The 14,320-nt window shown below is 35.5% G+C and overlaps 1 protein-coding gene across 1 annotated transcript in view; it reads right to left on the bottom strand.

Moving 5' to 3' along the window:
• ASCC3 (activating signal cointegrator 1 complex subunit 3) overlaps positions 1-14,320 on the bottom strand; it is a 290,851-nt gene that overhangs the window by 255,486 nt on the left and 21,045 nt on the right. Inside the window, exon 4 of the mRNA XM_082481072.1 lies at positions 11,903-12,486. Coding sequence (XP_082337198.1) covers positions 11,903-12,486 — 584 coding nt within the window. The remainder of the gene's footprint in view (positions 1-11,902; positions 12,487-14,320) is intronic.

The raw sequence follows: 14,320 nt of genomic DNA, 5'->3' as shown, positions 1-14,320 counted from the left end.
GTCACATGAACGTAACACAATGGTAAGAGAAATTCAGTCTGCCCCCAGGAAAGTTCCGTGGCACAAGTCTTCTATATTGTCCAAAGGCAGAAGAAGCCGTGCTGAATTCAGAGAGGTTTGAAGATGAAGTAGACAACTGCTCTGTGTGTAACAGATCTGAGAGTTGATGCTCATGCATGTTTCTTTTAACAGTGAAAACTGCTTGGTTACTGCACAAGCTATTCTAGCACTGGAAGCAAACCTGCCTAGAATCTGAAAGTTAACCAAAACTCTTGGTGAGATTTTTTTCCTCACCAAGGAGAACAGCCAATATTTACAAAATGTTTGTTTTATACTGCCAGTCTACTGCTATCCCCTCCCTCCCTCCGAGTGCCTTTTCCTGCAAGCCACAGCCCGTTGATGCGTTACTCCCACACTAAATATGTTTGTACTACTGCTACTTCTTCGCATCAAGCCAGACCGGCAATTATTTTTTCATATTTCATTTCCTCAGTTTTCCATGCTTTATTTCACATCCTACCTTCTATACGATGGACCTCCTGTGAACCCTTTTCCAATTATTTTTTAGCACCTCCTATATATAGTAATGATTAAGTCATCTTCTGAGACTGCTTTCCGTAGCAATAGGCAGTCTATATTAACACATTCTCCACCTAACATCAACTATGAAATGTAGTTGCAACACTGAGAGTATCTGGCAGTGTTCACAATGAAGGTCTTGAAGGTCTTTACAATGCGATTCAAACATACAGATGTTGATGTTTTTGAAATACGTTCAGTCTAAACAACATTTTCTGGTTGTGGCTTTTTTGGTTTTTATTTAAATATATGCATACTTGGATGCATATTTTTGTTTTCAGCATCTGCGTTTTTTCAAAGAATGCCAGTTTAACTAGCATGTCAGGGTATTTAATGTACAATTTACTTGGAGTAAGGAGAGTCAGTAGACTCCTTATTCCAAAATTCCACTTACAAATCCCTTCACTCAACTAACTTCCATAGTTTTGTTTTGTTCTTTAAGAATAATAAGGAAATGTTTAATAAAAACTTCTGCGTAACAAAAGAAAGTACCACAATTTTTTGCTATTCTTACACGTAGCCTCCACAAACCTAATCTCCACAAATTTAGGGCTTCAATAAACATTGCCGAGTAATAAAAGATATTAATATATAACTATATTAATATATATATTATATAGTGTATATATACACTATGTAGTATAGTATTAATATATACTGTTATAACTATATATAATATACTATGTTTATGCTATGTATAATATATACTAATACAAGATGCTGAAGCACAGAATGCTTTTGTTGCTTTTCTGCAGAGCCCGTGCCTAGGTCCAGCATGGCATTAACATGCTAAGTTTAGAGGCCTGGAGAACTGCTGCTGCCTGAAAGAAATATACTCCCAAGACACTCAGTTTTGGCATCAAATATCCAAGATTTTCCCTGTATTAATGCATTTTTGAAAGCTGTTTCACAACATCTTTTGTCTCGTACCATAAATAACTAAGCAATGAACACGATAGCTCATAAAAAATAGTTCATGCTCTGAAACAAGCTGTTTTGTCAAAGATTTTATGAAAAATACCCCCATAATGTAATCTAAATCTATTTTCCATTTTGAACAAAATAGTAGCAGTACGACTACGCTCCGCTCACATGAGTGTTCAGTTTTTGCTAAATGTTTTATGTAGTTACACCTGCTTATATCATTTTTTTTAAGACTATTTCATTAACAGTATAAAACTCATTGGATTAAACTAGTTAAAAATCAGTAAAGAGTAGTTAACCAGCGAGTGTGTAATCAGATATCCAGTTCCTCTGTGGGAAAGTCTCACAAAAATGCAATGGCAACGTAACATCCAAGCTCTTCTAAGTGGAAAAAATTTCCCAAGCCATGTAGAAATACGTTAGTGCAATCCTATTTTGTAATGGTGTTATTTTGCTGGCTGTGCATGTAAATATCAGCTATACATATACACAGTTCAGAAATCACCTCTGTAAAATAACTTAAAAACATAAGCAGAGACCAAGACAAGTAGTAAAAACAAAACCCTTTTGAAATCAAGGGCAAATCTCCAACTGAATTTAATAATGCCAGTATTTTATCCTAGAGGTTTTGTCTTTGTACTTCCACATGTCTAATTATTATTTCAAAATATATTCATTTTTCCTATTTCTTTCACTTTGGACAACCACATCAGCCATTTCACCACTGACGTCAGTTTCTGGCCAATTTAATTTTCTCATTCACTAACAAGCTTTGGTGTTTACTTATGCCTCAGAACATTATGCTATTTATTATACAAAAAGTGTTTCCCACTACATTTTCTAAAGATTATATACTAAAACCACTTCTACTGGCCTCAAGTTCTACCAGATTGCATTTTGACACCAGTGTCTTTCTCCATCTAATAACAGCTTGATAAAAACCGTGCAGGGAAAACAGCAGCCTTGCTCTGGGGCTCTTCGAACACCTTTGGTTCTACTTCAGATGAGTTAGAAAAGCTGCAGTCGGGAGTCCTAAACCTGAAGAGAAGGGCAGCAGCTTGAATAGAAAAGCCAAGCTTTGGCTTTGACAGGGAACAGAGAACCTTCTGGGAGCGCTGAAGCACGTGCAACTAGACTGATGGGCTGAGCTAGTGACAAGTAAAAGGGAGTTTCTGATAGCAGAACATTCATGCTTGGTATTTGAGGGAGCTAAGCTTTTGCGAAGTCCAATACCCAGCATCCTACAAAGCAGCAAAAAGCTGACGCTTCACGTCCTATCTTGCTTAAGGAAAGAAAAGTACGCATCGACTTTCACACCTGCACACTGCACTTTTCTGATGGAGAAGGTCAGCTTGTAACTAGGGGAATGGCTACGCAGCATATGCAAACAAGCTCCATTTGCCCTCTGAGCCAAGCAAAAGTATTAGTCAAACACTAAGCTAGAGCCAATTGTACCGTGCACAGACAACGCGGCCCGTTTCTCTATAGCATCTTTCTTAGAGCCTGCACAGTATGTCAGAAGAATGATGTCAAAACTAGCACCTGAGCGCCACACAAGTCTGTAAAAAATGAAAAGTCAAAGCACCTTTCACAGTCAGTATTACAATATGAACTGTGAAGAGTTCAGAGCTCTTAATGTAAATTACATATTCAGACCGCTCAGGGAATCCCTTTCAATACGGACCTAAGACTTATTAAACTGAACTCAGGTTTAGAAATGACAGTTAAATGTTTCTCAGGTCATCAAATTTTTGCATACTAATAGCTAGAACATATAGTTTTTATTTGTAAAATTTAACACTAAAGTTCTGATTGAAAGCAACGAGCAAGAAGTAAGTAAATACAGAGAACAGTGTCTGCAGTGTGTGCTACTGACAAACAGCAGCTGAGCCACTAGCAGGACACTGTATCTACACACACTTGCTTACTCTCACTCTGAAGTAATGAGATTTTGTGCAATGCCGTCCGTGCTCTTCCATTCCCTTACCTAAAGTAGTGAGCAAGTGCGTGCAACCTGTAGGAATTCAAAATCTTTCTGTAGCTGGTTTGCATTATGAGCTCTAAAATATGCTCTTTTCTGTTGAACTGTATTTCAATGTCATTTCACAATGTAACATTTGTCTTAGCTTACACTGAAAAAAAATTAAATGTTCACATAAATAATGTTAGGCTTTTAAAGGGTATTAGAAATTTGGTCATGTAAATTAACACCATGTGTATTTTCTCTTAAGAGAATGATGACCATTACAGATTCCCATTTAATGCAAGAAACTGAATGAATGATTTCTCTGAACAACAAATGTCCATTATTTATAGATACTTAATTTAGGAGACCAATTTAACACATCTGAAATCAAGGTCACTTTAAGATCTAATTGAGATTACTTGCAACACAAGGACTATTTATTTCCTGTATACCATAATTCATTAATTAAATTACATGTAAGGTTAAAATATAGGTACTTAAAAGGCCCACTCCACTTATTTATTATGAGATTCTACTAACAAGGAACTTGTTACAAAACAAGTTTTTTAACTTAGAAAAAGAACATATTAAGGTAAGGGATATTTTACACCTGGATTTTAATGCAAGAAATCCATCAGGATAAAATGAAGACTTAATTTAATATAGAATTAGAAGTAAATATAACAGAAGAATTTCCCCCAATTACTTCTATTTATTCAATTGAAGTGACAATTGAATCACATAACTGTTGAGGTTGGAAGGAACCTCTGGGGATCATTGAGTCTCCAGCATTGGAGACTCCGCAGCCTCTTGAGTGAACTGCTACTGTGTCTGATCACCCTCACAGTGACAAAATTTTTTTGTGTTTACATGGAAAAACCTGTATTTCAGTTTATGCCCATTGCCTCTCGTCCTGCCACTGGATATCACTGACAGAAGATATCCTCACCATCAGATCCCATCAGAACAGATCCCCCTGAGCCTTCCCTTCTCCAGGCGGAACAACCACAACTCTCTCAGTCTCTTCTTGTACGTCAGATGTTCCAGTCCCTTTATCACCTCTGTGGCGCTTTGTGGGACCTAGTCCAGTATGCCCACACTGGACACCACCCTACACCTTTCAGATTTTATTTGTTCATCTTACTGCTCAAAGCAGGGCAATGAAATGCATAAGCGTGACATTAATTAAGAAAGCCTAACATTTCAATAGTAACTGCAGATAGTTTTCATAGTTTTTGCTCTGTGCTGCTTGCCTTCCTCTCCATTTTATAAGCAAAATATTAATAAAAAACAAATATTAATAAAATAGTATTAACAATAGAGTTAAAAGTAATCTAGTTAATGACATGCATTGTCCAGAATAAGAGGCAAGTACTGATCAAAGGCAGTCTAGACACGTTTTTTGTCATGATCAGACTATCATGTGAAATGCAGTTATCACCACTGTTTAATAATAACTTTTTAAACTGGGGGGGTGAGAAAACTTTGTTCAAATAAGAGGGGACATCATCAGATAAAGTAAGTGATGGTAATCCAAGAACTGTGAGGCTTTTTCAAAGATAATCACGATAGATGAAGGTGATATTTACCTAGCCTCACAAAATACTCTTTCCTTGCAGCACTGTAAAACAGAGCGGAGTTTTCCCCTGAAAAAATCCAAACACAGGAGTGAACATTATCCAGGAAAATTTAAGGGGTCTTATCTCCTTTATCAACCCGTCAGTTTATAGAGTAACCTACTACACAGTATTAATATGGGTATAGGAAATTAATTCAGCAGCCAATATTAAAAAAAAAAAAAAAAAACAACAAACCACAGACGCTTTCTATGTTCAAAAAAAAATATGCATCTTTCTATAGTATCAGTGAGATATGTGATAAAGATCTTTCAAAAAAAAAAGTAAAAAAAAAAATCAACTGTAACTAAAGGGCTAGGGAAAAAAAAGTATTATCTCGTGATTGCTGAGCTCGACAGTTTCCATTCTGATCAGAATTAACAATACTGATCAATCCTGTTTTACTGTGAATGATACGCCCTGTGATTTGCAAGCCGCAGTGTGAGGTTTTTACTTCCATTGCCAAATCTGTCCATTGTGTTTTGGTTTAGATATGAGGAAATTCTAAAAAAAAAAAAAAAAAAAAAAAAAAATCACTGCAGGCTGAAGGATACATAGTTTCATAGTTTTAGAAATACAACTTAGTTTTAAACTATCAAGAAAGAAAACACATTGAAATCCAAATTTGCCTAACTCAAGAAAAAAGTTTATAATCTGTGAATACCTTTTCTTTTCCTCATTTAACTGCAACCACCCTTTAATAAGAGTTTTATATGCCAAATCTGTATTTATAAGGAAATGTGTATGTTTCCAGCTATGACGCTATACTAGATTTGACTGGGTAGATTGAAAGACTCCTTAAAAGATGACTACAGAGGAAAAAAAACAAACCAAACCAGAAAACCTCATCTCCTGGTATGTGTTTCTTTTATTTATTGGCTCATATCCCTACATCAGGGAATAATTTTAGTGTCTTTTTCTTTGAAAGTATCCAGGCATATTTTCCATTCTGCATTCCACAAAGCAGCTGATTTCACTATCTAGGTCCCTTACTGTAGCACAAATTACCCTTTTGAAAGGGAAATTTTGACTCTTAATAACAAAGAGTGTTAATTACCGACCTGTTACTTTAATTCATTTCAATTTTAAAATTAAAATCTGTCCATGAAAAAAATTACTTTGGATATAAGGATAATGTGGTGAAAGAGAAAAGAGTATGGATATAAAAAATGATCACATCGAAGCTAGGTAAAAAAAAAAATCAGAGCTCACTGTTCTCACAACTTGAGTGCAAGATTATCTCTCATAAGCCTTCAAAAACTGACACATGAAATTGTAGGTCAGGGAGCACACATCTACAAGTGCAGTAACTCCATGGATAAAAAAAAATATAAATAAGATTGGAGAATAGCTTATATTTTGGAAAAAATGAAAAAGACATGCAGGTAACTGGAAAATGGCATAAGCATAGCACGGTAGCACTAATGATACATCACTTGGTCTAACACTTCATTAATCTAGAAAATGAATAAATAGCAGTTGTCTAACATCTGGACTTCATTTAAAACATTGCAAATTTCCACAAGGACTTGTTAAATTCGTGAAGATGAGCATTAACAGATGAATTAAAAGTTGCCAAGGAACTGCCTGAAGGGTAAATGAAAGGAAAGGCAGTGTTGAAAAGGCATATCAGCGTCTGGAAAGAAGTTACAAGCCCAGTTCTTTGATGCTCATTTTTTAAATTGGTTTAAAAAAGAGGACAATTGTAGCACAGGAAAAGTGATCATAAAACCAGCCCTGAATAAAGCTAGAAAGCAGATAACAAGGGTTCATTTTAACCACCCAGGCAACAAGACTCTGGAGCAGTCTTCAGAGGAGAAGTTGGGACAAACTTTCCCACATTCTTTTATTAATGAGTCTTCCGTAGTTTAAGATATTGTACCACTGACAGAAAAGGTCCCTTCCAGATCCTGCGAAAGCTCACATAAGTTTTGCTTTCCTTTACTCTTCTGTACTTCTTTTGCAGAAAGGCCAGTGGCAGACACAGAGGAGCTTCCTGCCAGTTCGTTGCATTGACAAATTAGTTAAGTTCCTCTTGTTCTTGATCCCAAGAGTATTTACAGGCTCGAGCAGCGAAGCATACTGGCAGATATTTGTGGTGGGATTAGGATAGGGCAACAGAAACAAAGTAGATGAACTCAAGTGCAAAAAAAAAATCATTATATTGCCACCAGTGACAAAGACAACTAAAGAAAAGTTACAGGCAGAAGCCTGAGAGACAACAGAGCTCAACATAGCAGAGCCTGGGGAAAACTGTCTAAAACCCTGTTGCTACATGAAGCATTCAGAGACACACAAACATAACGCTGGAAAAAAATCCTACTTAATGAAACATCAAAATAATCTATTAACTTCCATTCTGAAATAAGCATGAAAAGAACTGAATTTCAGCAATAAAACTGTAACCTTCTGACCTTCTGGCTGTAATGATGAGTATATTACTGCATGGATCTATTAAGGAATAAATACAGGAAGAGGTGCTGCCCAACTCTTGACCTCTTTTTTTTTTTTTTCATCATATAAAACCTATATCCCACAACTTGTACTTTTCTGATTTCAGGTCTACTTTGATTTGAAAGGAATGTTTTTGACCCTTGAAGGAAGGATTCTGCACCTTCAAACTCCACGTTACTACCCTTTGGGCTCTTACTGTAGTTTTCATTACCTGAATGTTCTCAGACACTTACGACAACAAAGCAGCAGCCATATCTTACTGTTTCAGTAGGAATGATGAATAATGAATTATTCTTAGAAACGAAAAAGGAAGGTTTGTTTCTCATTATGACAGTTTGCAATACAGCTGGATTGTATTTAACTGATGGAAGCCCTGGATGCTATAGTTCAAGTACGCGTATAAGTCACCTTTTAATGCAGAGTGCTGGAGATAGTCCCAACTGTAAAGCAGACAAAAGAAGCCTGAGCAGTAAAGTTCTTGTGCCTTATTTTATAGCCAAATAAACGTATCATATACAGAGATAAATAAACATATGTGGTACTCACATAATATGCAAACTACTACTTCCAGTGTAATTTTCTTGAAGTAGTTCTGCTGTTTCACATCATAGCCTAGCGTTCTTCTAGTATGACTATATGACTATTATACAGCATTTAACATGAGTTTGTCTGGGACACACCATTTAATCTAATACACTGAATGACACTAATGTTTCTTAATTTTATTTGGGCAAAGTTCTTCCCTTGGCTTGAGATGAATAAATTGCACAATTTTTCATAATCTATGCAGTATAAACTAGATCTCAACACAATTCTGATTGCATTTCCCTTTTTCCTCTAGTTATTTCACCTCTGTAGGAAATTTCTTCCTGTTTTGTTATGATAAAAGGATAATGCACCCCTGCATTAGTGTAAAAAACAGAGTAAGGTATCTCCAACATAAAATCCAGAAAAAAATTTGCAGATAAACTATGACAAGAGTTCACAGAAGAAAGAGACGCACCCTCTGACAACAGCACGGTGTGATTAAAGAGGGACTAAACTCCTCCAACTATTTCCTAGTTATTCTGGGAGGGGTTAGGTGGCAAAGTTGCTAAAACGCTCCTGGATGCCTCAAGTCTTCATTCTGAGAGTGTCATATACTAGGAACTGAATATTTGAATTGAAGAATGCACTACATACTAAGTTTTAATAAAAAAATAATAATAAAAAAGCATGATGATTATTGGGCAAAACTCTCTAGTCTGTCATCAGCTTTTTCTTCCTGTTTTTAAATAACCGTCTGGTTACTGCATCATTACCATTTCATACTCATCAACAAAATCTGACATGGTTCTGAAAAGCATGCTCCAGTAGCTGTCATTTAGCTTTACTAGACTTTATGTCCCCAATGAAAAGCATGTGCCCTAAACACTTAGAAAATAAATTGTAACTCCCATATCACTCTGAGTATAAGAATCAATTTTCCTCTAATTAATAGTCACCAGTGATGTGCCAGATAAACAAACTGTCCCAAAGGAAGTGTGGAATGTTCTTAAAATAGTGAAAACAAAGAACAAAGTATTTCTTCTGCCTCACCGACCACTTTAAACGTAAACTATACAGTGCTGGAGAAAGCTCATTTCAATTCCTTGTAGGAGTTCATTAAGTAGATAAAAACCTAAACAGCATACATGTACGTGCCTATACATACACCACAAAAAAAAAAAACCCCGAAGCTGTCACCCCTGAAATGATCTAAAAATGCTCATATCCTTAATGTGATCTGGAATCTTAATAAACATTGCATAAGGATTAAATGAAATTTTCTTAGAGAAGTCCACTCGCCAATATCCTCACCACCAGTCTGTTCTTTTCTTGTTTAATAATAAACAGGTGGTGGTAACTTCTTAAACAGAAGAATAGACACGGCCACTATTTTAAAATACGAAAATGTATTTTACAGATCTGGATTTTTATTTACAAAGAACTATCCTTTCATATCAATAGCTCTTTTCTACTTGGTTTATAAAGAAAAAAAGAATTTAGTAGAGCATAGAGATTTTAGCATGTATGCATCACCCCAATTAATGTAAGATTTTCAGTATGCATGATCAATCACATACTTGTTATACCATCTCACAAGGCAAATCTATGACCTAGTTCTAGAAATGGGTTATCTTCAGGTTTAAAAGCACCATCTGCTCTTAATGATGCCACCAGCAAAATTGCTGTAATAAAAAAAAATATAAATCCCTAAGCGATGGTAAAATCCAAAGCCCAGAATAAATTTTCGAGTCATGACGACTCTTACAGAGAGCACAATACAAATGCCAGCATGCTTTTAACAAAAGGTGATCAGGTTCAAATTAGTCTTACGCCCTACTTGGCCCCCACATTGTGCAATGAACAACGAATTAATAAACTTGCTGCAAGGAAAGGCAACATGGGGGTCCCAGTAAGGAAAATGGGGAGAAAGTTTATTGTTTTATTACTGAGCGTTCTTAAAAACCAAAAATAAGATACAGGTTTCAGCCACTCAAGGGAAAGAATCTTTTCTCCCTCCAGTAACACAAAGAAAAGGTTTTACTCTTGCTAAATAATCTTCAGAAAGGTACATTGGCAGAGTAAACAATTTTTTCATATTGTCAAATTAAAACTCCCATAAAGTCACCAAGACAGAAATTTTGCTAGAAAGTCTGTTCCAAAAACCAAAGGAAAGTCTTTATGGGTGATGTACATAAAAGCTGATAGCTTGAACTTTCTGCCAATTGATTTAGCAATCCATTATGATCATAAAGTTGCAAAATAAAAATAAAGTTATTTCTTCTTGCTTTAACTGAAAGGTTTCAAGCATTTCCTTTAACATTTTACAAACTAAACTTAGGCATTAAGTAGGCATTATGCAGGAGTATGGAATTATTTCTGCATACCCTGTGACTATATCTGAAAAGTCTTTCATTGATCTAGAAAAAAATAATTGAAATCTTTATCTCTGTACAATTAATAAACTCAGGTCCCTATGGCTAATGAAGGTATGCTTTTTCGTGTTTCATTTGACATGCAAGTTTCTTTATCCCATCTCCTCCTCCAAGACCTGTTCAGTCTTCTATTTCCTCAACACAACCACCCAAAATATGAAACATGCATAAAAGTGTTATAAAAATATATTTTAATGCAGTAGAAATTAAATTAACTTCCTTTTATATTCCTATTTAGGTTCTCAAGTTAGAAGAAGTTTATAAGAAATGTTCCTATACAGAAAATAGCCCAAAGGACAGCCAAAACGTGGTTGGTCTACTGAATACCAAACAAAACAAGAATATGGCTTCAGCAGCTATATGATTATGCAATAGATATCAATACATAGTTATATAAACCTAAAATGAAATAATTCAGGTCCTCTTCTCCACCACTTAATGTTTTTGTTAAGAAGGATAAAATCTGCAATTCTAATGGCAAAATTCCAGCAAATTTTCATTATACTATCTTTCACAGGACTGCCTATTCCTACCATCAGTTGTACTTCTGTAAGAAATTTTCGACGTGTAAAGTCTTTCTGAAAAGTTAGTTTGCAAATTTAAGTACTGGATGTTTTCAGGGGAGCAAAGCAGGGCAGGTGATGAAAAATAAAGTAAACATAACAGAAAAGTGCATAGGAAGAAGCAATTAGCAAATTGCAGGAACTCTTTCCTAACCCCACTTAAAACCAGCTCTCTCTTGCCTAGATTAATCCAATCATCTCTCCTGCACACGCCTTGAAAGCGTCTTCACCAGCCTTTAATCATGCTCTTCCCCTTTCTACCACTACGCTTATCCTTCAATTCCAGCCTCCCAGCAACTGTTCTCTCTCCTTCAAACTTTCTCTGCCCTTCTTGTAATAAACCCACCCCCTTTCCGTATCACAAGAAATAAAAGGGATATGTCAAAGTTTTAAAGTAGCACCACCTGCGCAGTTCTCCAATTTTCCTCCCAGCAACAAGAAGGCTCTGAAACTGGACATGGAACCTGTCCAAGAAAGTTAACTTCAGTTTGGCTTTGCAATTCCTCACACTTTTATACGGTAGTTTAAATTGGCTGCTGCTTAAAAAGAAAGTATGGAGAAGGTCAGCAAATGGCCGAAAAAAAAATATAAAAAAATAATAGCCTCTCTGTTATGGGGGGAAAGGAGATTATTCACATAAAATTCATGCTGCATCCATCTTCTGCCTGGTAAATTAAGGTGCTGCCATGTAATTTTTCTCAAGACAAAAAAAAAAAACCCAACAGAAAGAAAAAGCACAGATGACACTTGGATAAAGTATATTGGCATAATGCAATATGAAAAAAATTTATATTTCTGCAATATTCAAATACACGCAGTATAGTTAATACACTACTGTACCTCATTTTGAAGTTCATCCCCACTTTTGGTAGAAGCAAGCATCTCGTACAAAGTACAGCAGAGGTCTTCTGTTGTTGGCCCTCCAGGGGTACCCCCTTGAGATTCGTTCAGATACTTTCCAACTTCACACCATAAAAAAGAATCATCTACTTTTTCCAGAGACTTGTGATCAGATTTCTCCTTACAGTGATTCTGTAAGTGATTCAACTGGTTGTTCAGAAATTTGTTATAATCTAAGCTTATAATTTTCTGCGCGTCGGCCTCACCATTCACAGGCAGCTCCTCCGAGTGATCCAAATCATGCATGTCAAATGAAAACACTATATTTTTACCGAAGAACACTCTGTTATCACCATTTTGCTCTTCAGCCATCTGTATGAGGGCTGTAAGCTGTTCTTCAGTGAAGTGAGAAGCAATCCGACATGTGGCATTACAAGCTGCAGTAGCAGATGATGATGGAAATGGCCCAAACATCTGCTTGATCGCCTTTGTCTCATCATGGCCAACACAGTTTTTCCTGTGAAATGTCTTAAAGAGAAAAACAGCTCCGCTTTCAATTGCTTCTTGTCCATTTTCAGCTCCAACTGTTAACAAAACCAAAACCAAATGTAACTTTATACGCTTCAAACTAATTCTCTTTCATTGCCCGTAACGTAACTGTATTCAATTTCTTGCTGCAAGTCTCATCAGAGATATGAAACGAAAACCATAACAACAAGTAGCAATTGTTGCAAGGTACTGAATTATAAAAGGTATATGATAAGAAAGCATCTGTCTTCGTTATCCTTCTGCTTACTAGAAATTCATATTAAGGATTACCAACGCTTTCTTATTTTTCCAAGTTAGAGAAGAAACTTGCCTGAGGTCTTAAACTCACAATAGTACATTTATGAGCTTTTTAAAGGTAACAAATTTCCACTTTGTCTCACTGTTTATTCACCGCCTAATCTGAATATTCATAACAAACTAAACATACAGAACTCATCTGGGAACTACTACATTCTTGTAGTAATTCCCAGTAGGATTACTACAGAATGTGTGTTAGTCAGAAAACTGCCCAAAGAAATTAAAGCAAATAAATGCATGAATTTACATTTATATCTCCAAAATATCATATTATGCAAATAAAAAAATATAGTATTACAGAAAAAGAATTTACCTCTTACACAAATATTCAAAGGTATTAAAGGAAAACATAAGCAAAAACACAGTATCACAAACCAAAAAGTCACTACTAAACAAAATTTTTAAAGTCATCAAGCATAAATAAACAAACCCAGCCAGCATAGTAGGTTTTTTGTTTGTTTTAGATGAGGACATAATGCAGGTAATTTTTTTTGAAGTTTAAAATACGTGTTCTAAAAAGTTGGGTAGGTTACTCCAACATTTTGAGTATAATTAGCATTTCTTACAAGATTGCATAAATTATAAAACATCTTAAAGGCTTACTGTGGAGATTTACAAGCTGCTATTGTCAAGATGTCTTTATCTGGTCAATTCTTAAGTTATATCAGGATCAACCAGCAGAACTCCAGCCGAGGAGAACAGCATGATTTAAGTGATAACGCTCACGATTAACCCCTGGTAAGGCTAATATTAAAATAAACTATTTATTTTAAAAGGAACAATATTATTCATTTTTTAAACGCCCCAGAAGGCATAGTAAACATGGCTATTCTCTTTTCAGTAATCAAAATTGTCTTGTGCCTGCCTCTGTATACCTCTGCTATTCAGTTATGGGCCTATGTATTTGCTCTACTATGTCCTTGTTTTCTGCCTGTTAAAAAAACTTACTGAAATCAGTGGGAAGATTCTTAATTACTTTGACATTGTTACTTGTGACTTGATTCAACTTAGGTTAGGTTTAACCCCAGCAGAAGCAAGGGCTTTTTTCCCCACAATGTAACAGGAAAGAGCAAAAGAAATCCAGCATTAGCAGAGGGAACAAGGCTAAGAAACTAGAAACATTACATATAAATGGAGGCGCCTAAAAAAAAAAAAAAAAAAAAAAAATAGTATTTCTCTTGAATTTCCCTATGGTGCACTTGAAAAGTTCATGGAGAGAACTGGAGGTGATATTTACAGGATAATTAGATACCTACATATGGAAGATACATGACATAAAGAGACATGCATATACAATATATATATGTAAATATATCTCAAAGGGAAAAGGTGGTTCAGCCTCCCTCTCAGCATTAGATATATAGGAATCACAGGAAAACAAAATCCAACATCTAAAAAATTATCTAGACCTGATCTTGGCTGCATTAACCTCACTAATATTTGTAATATAGAAATACACATAATTATTGAAAGCCACTTTTGTTAGAATAGAAGTACTAAACTAATAGTTTTAGTCTGTTGATCAAAAACTAAGTTTCCAATCAAAACTAAGCTTTCACTTTCTTTGCCATA

The sequence above is a fragment of the Vanellus vanellus genome (assembly GCF_965231255.1).
Source record: "Vanellus vanellus genome assembly, chromosome: 3".
In the NCBI taxonomy this organism is placed as follows: Eukaryota; Metazoa; Chordata; class Aves; order Charadriiformes; family Charadriidae; genus Vanellus; species Vanellus vanellus.
The sequence above is the reverse complement of the archived record's forward strand: the minus strand, read 5'-3'. Positions and strand labels throughout refer to the sequence as shown.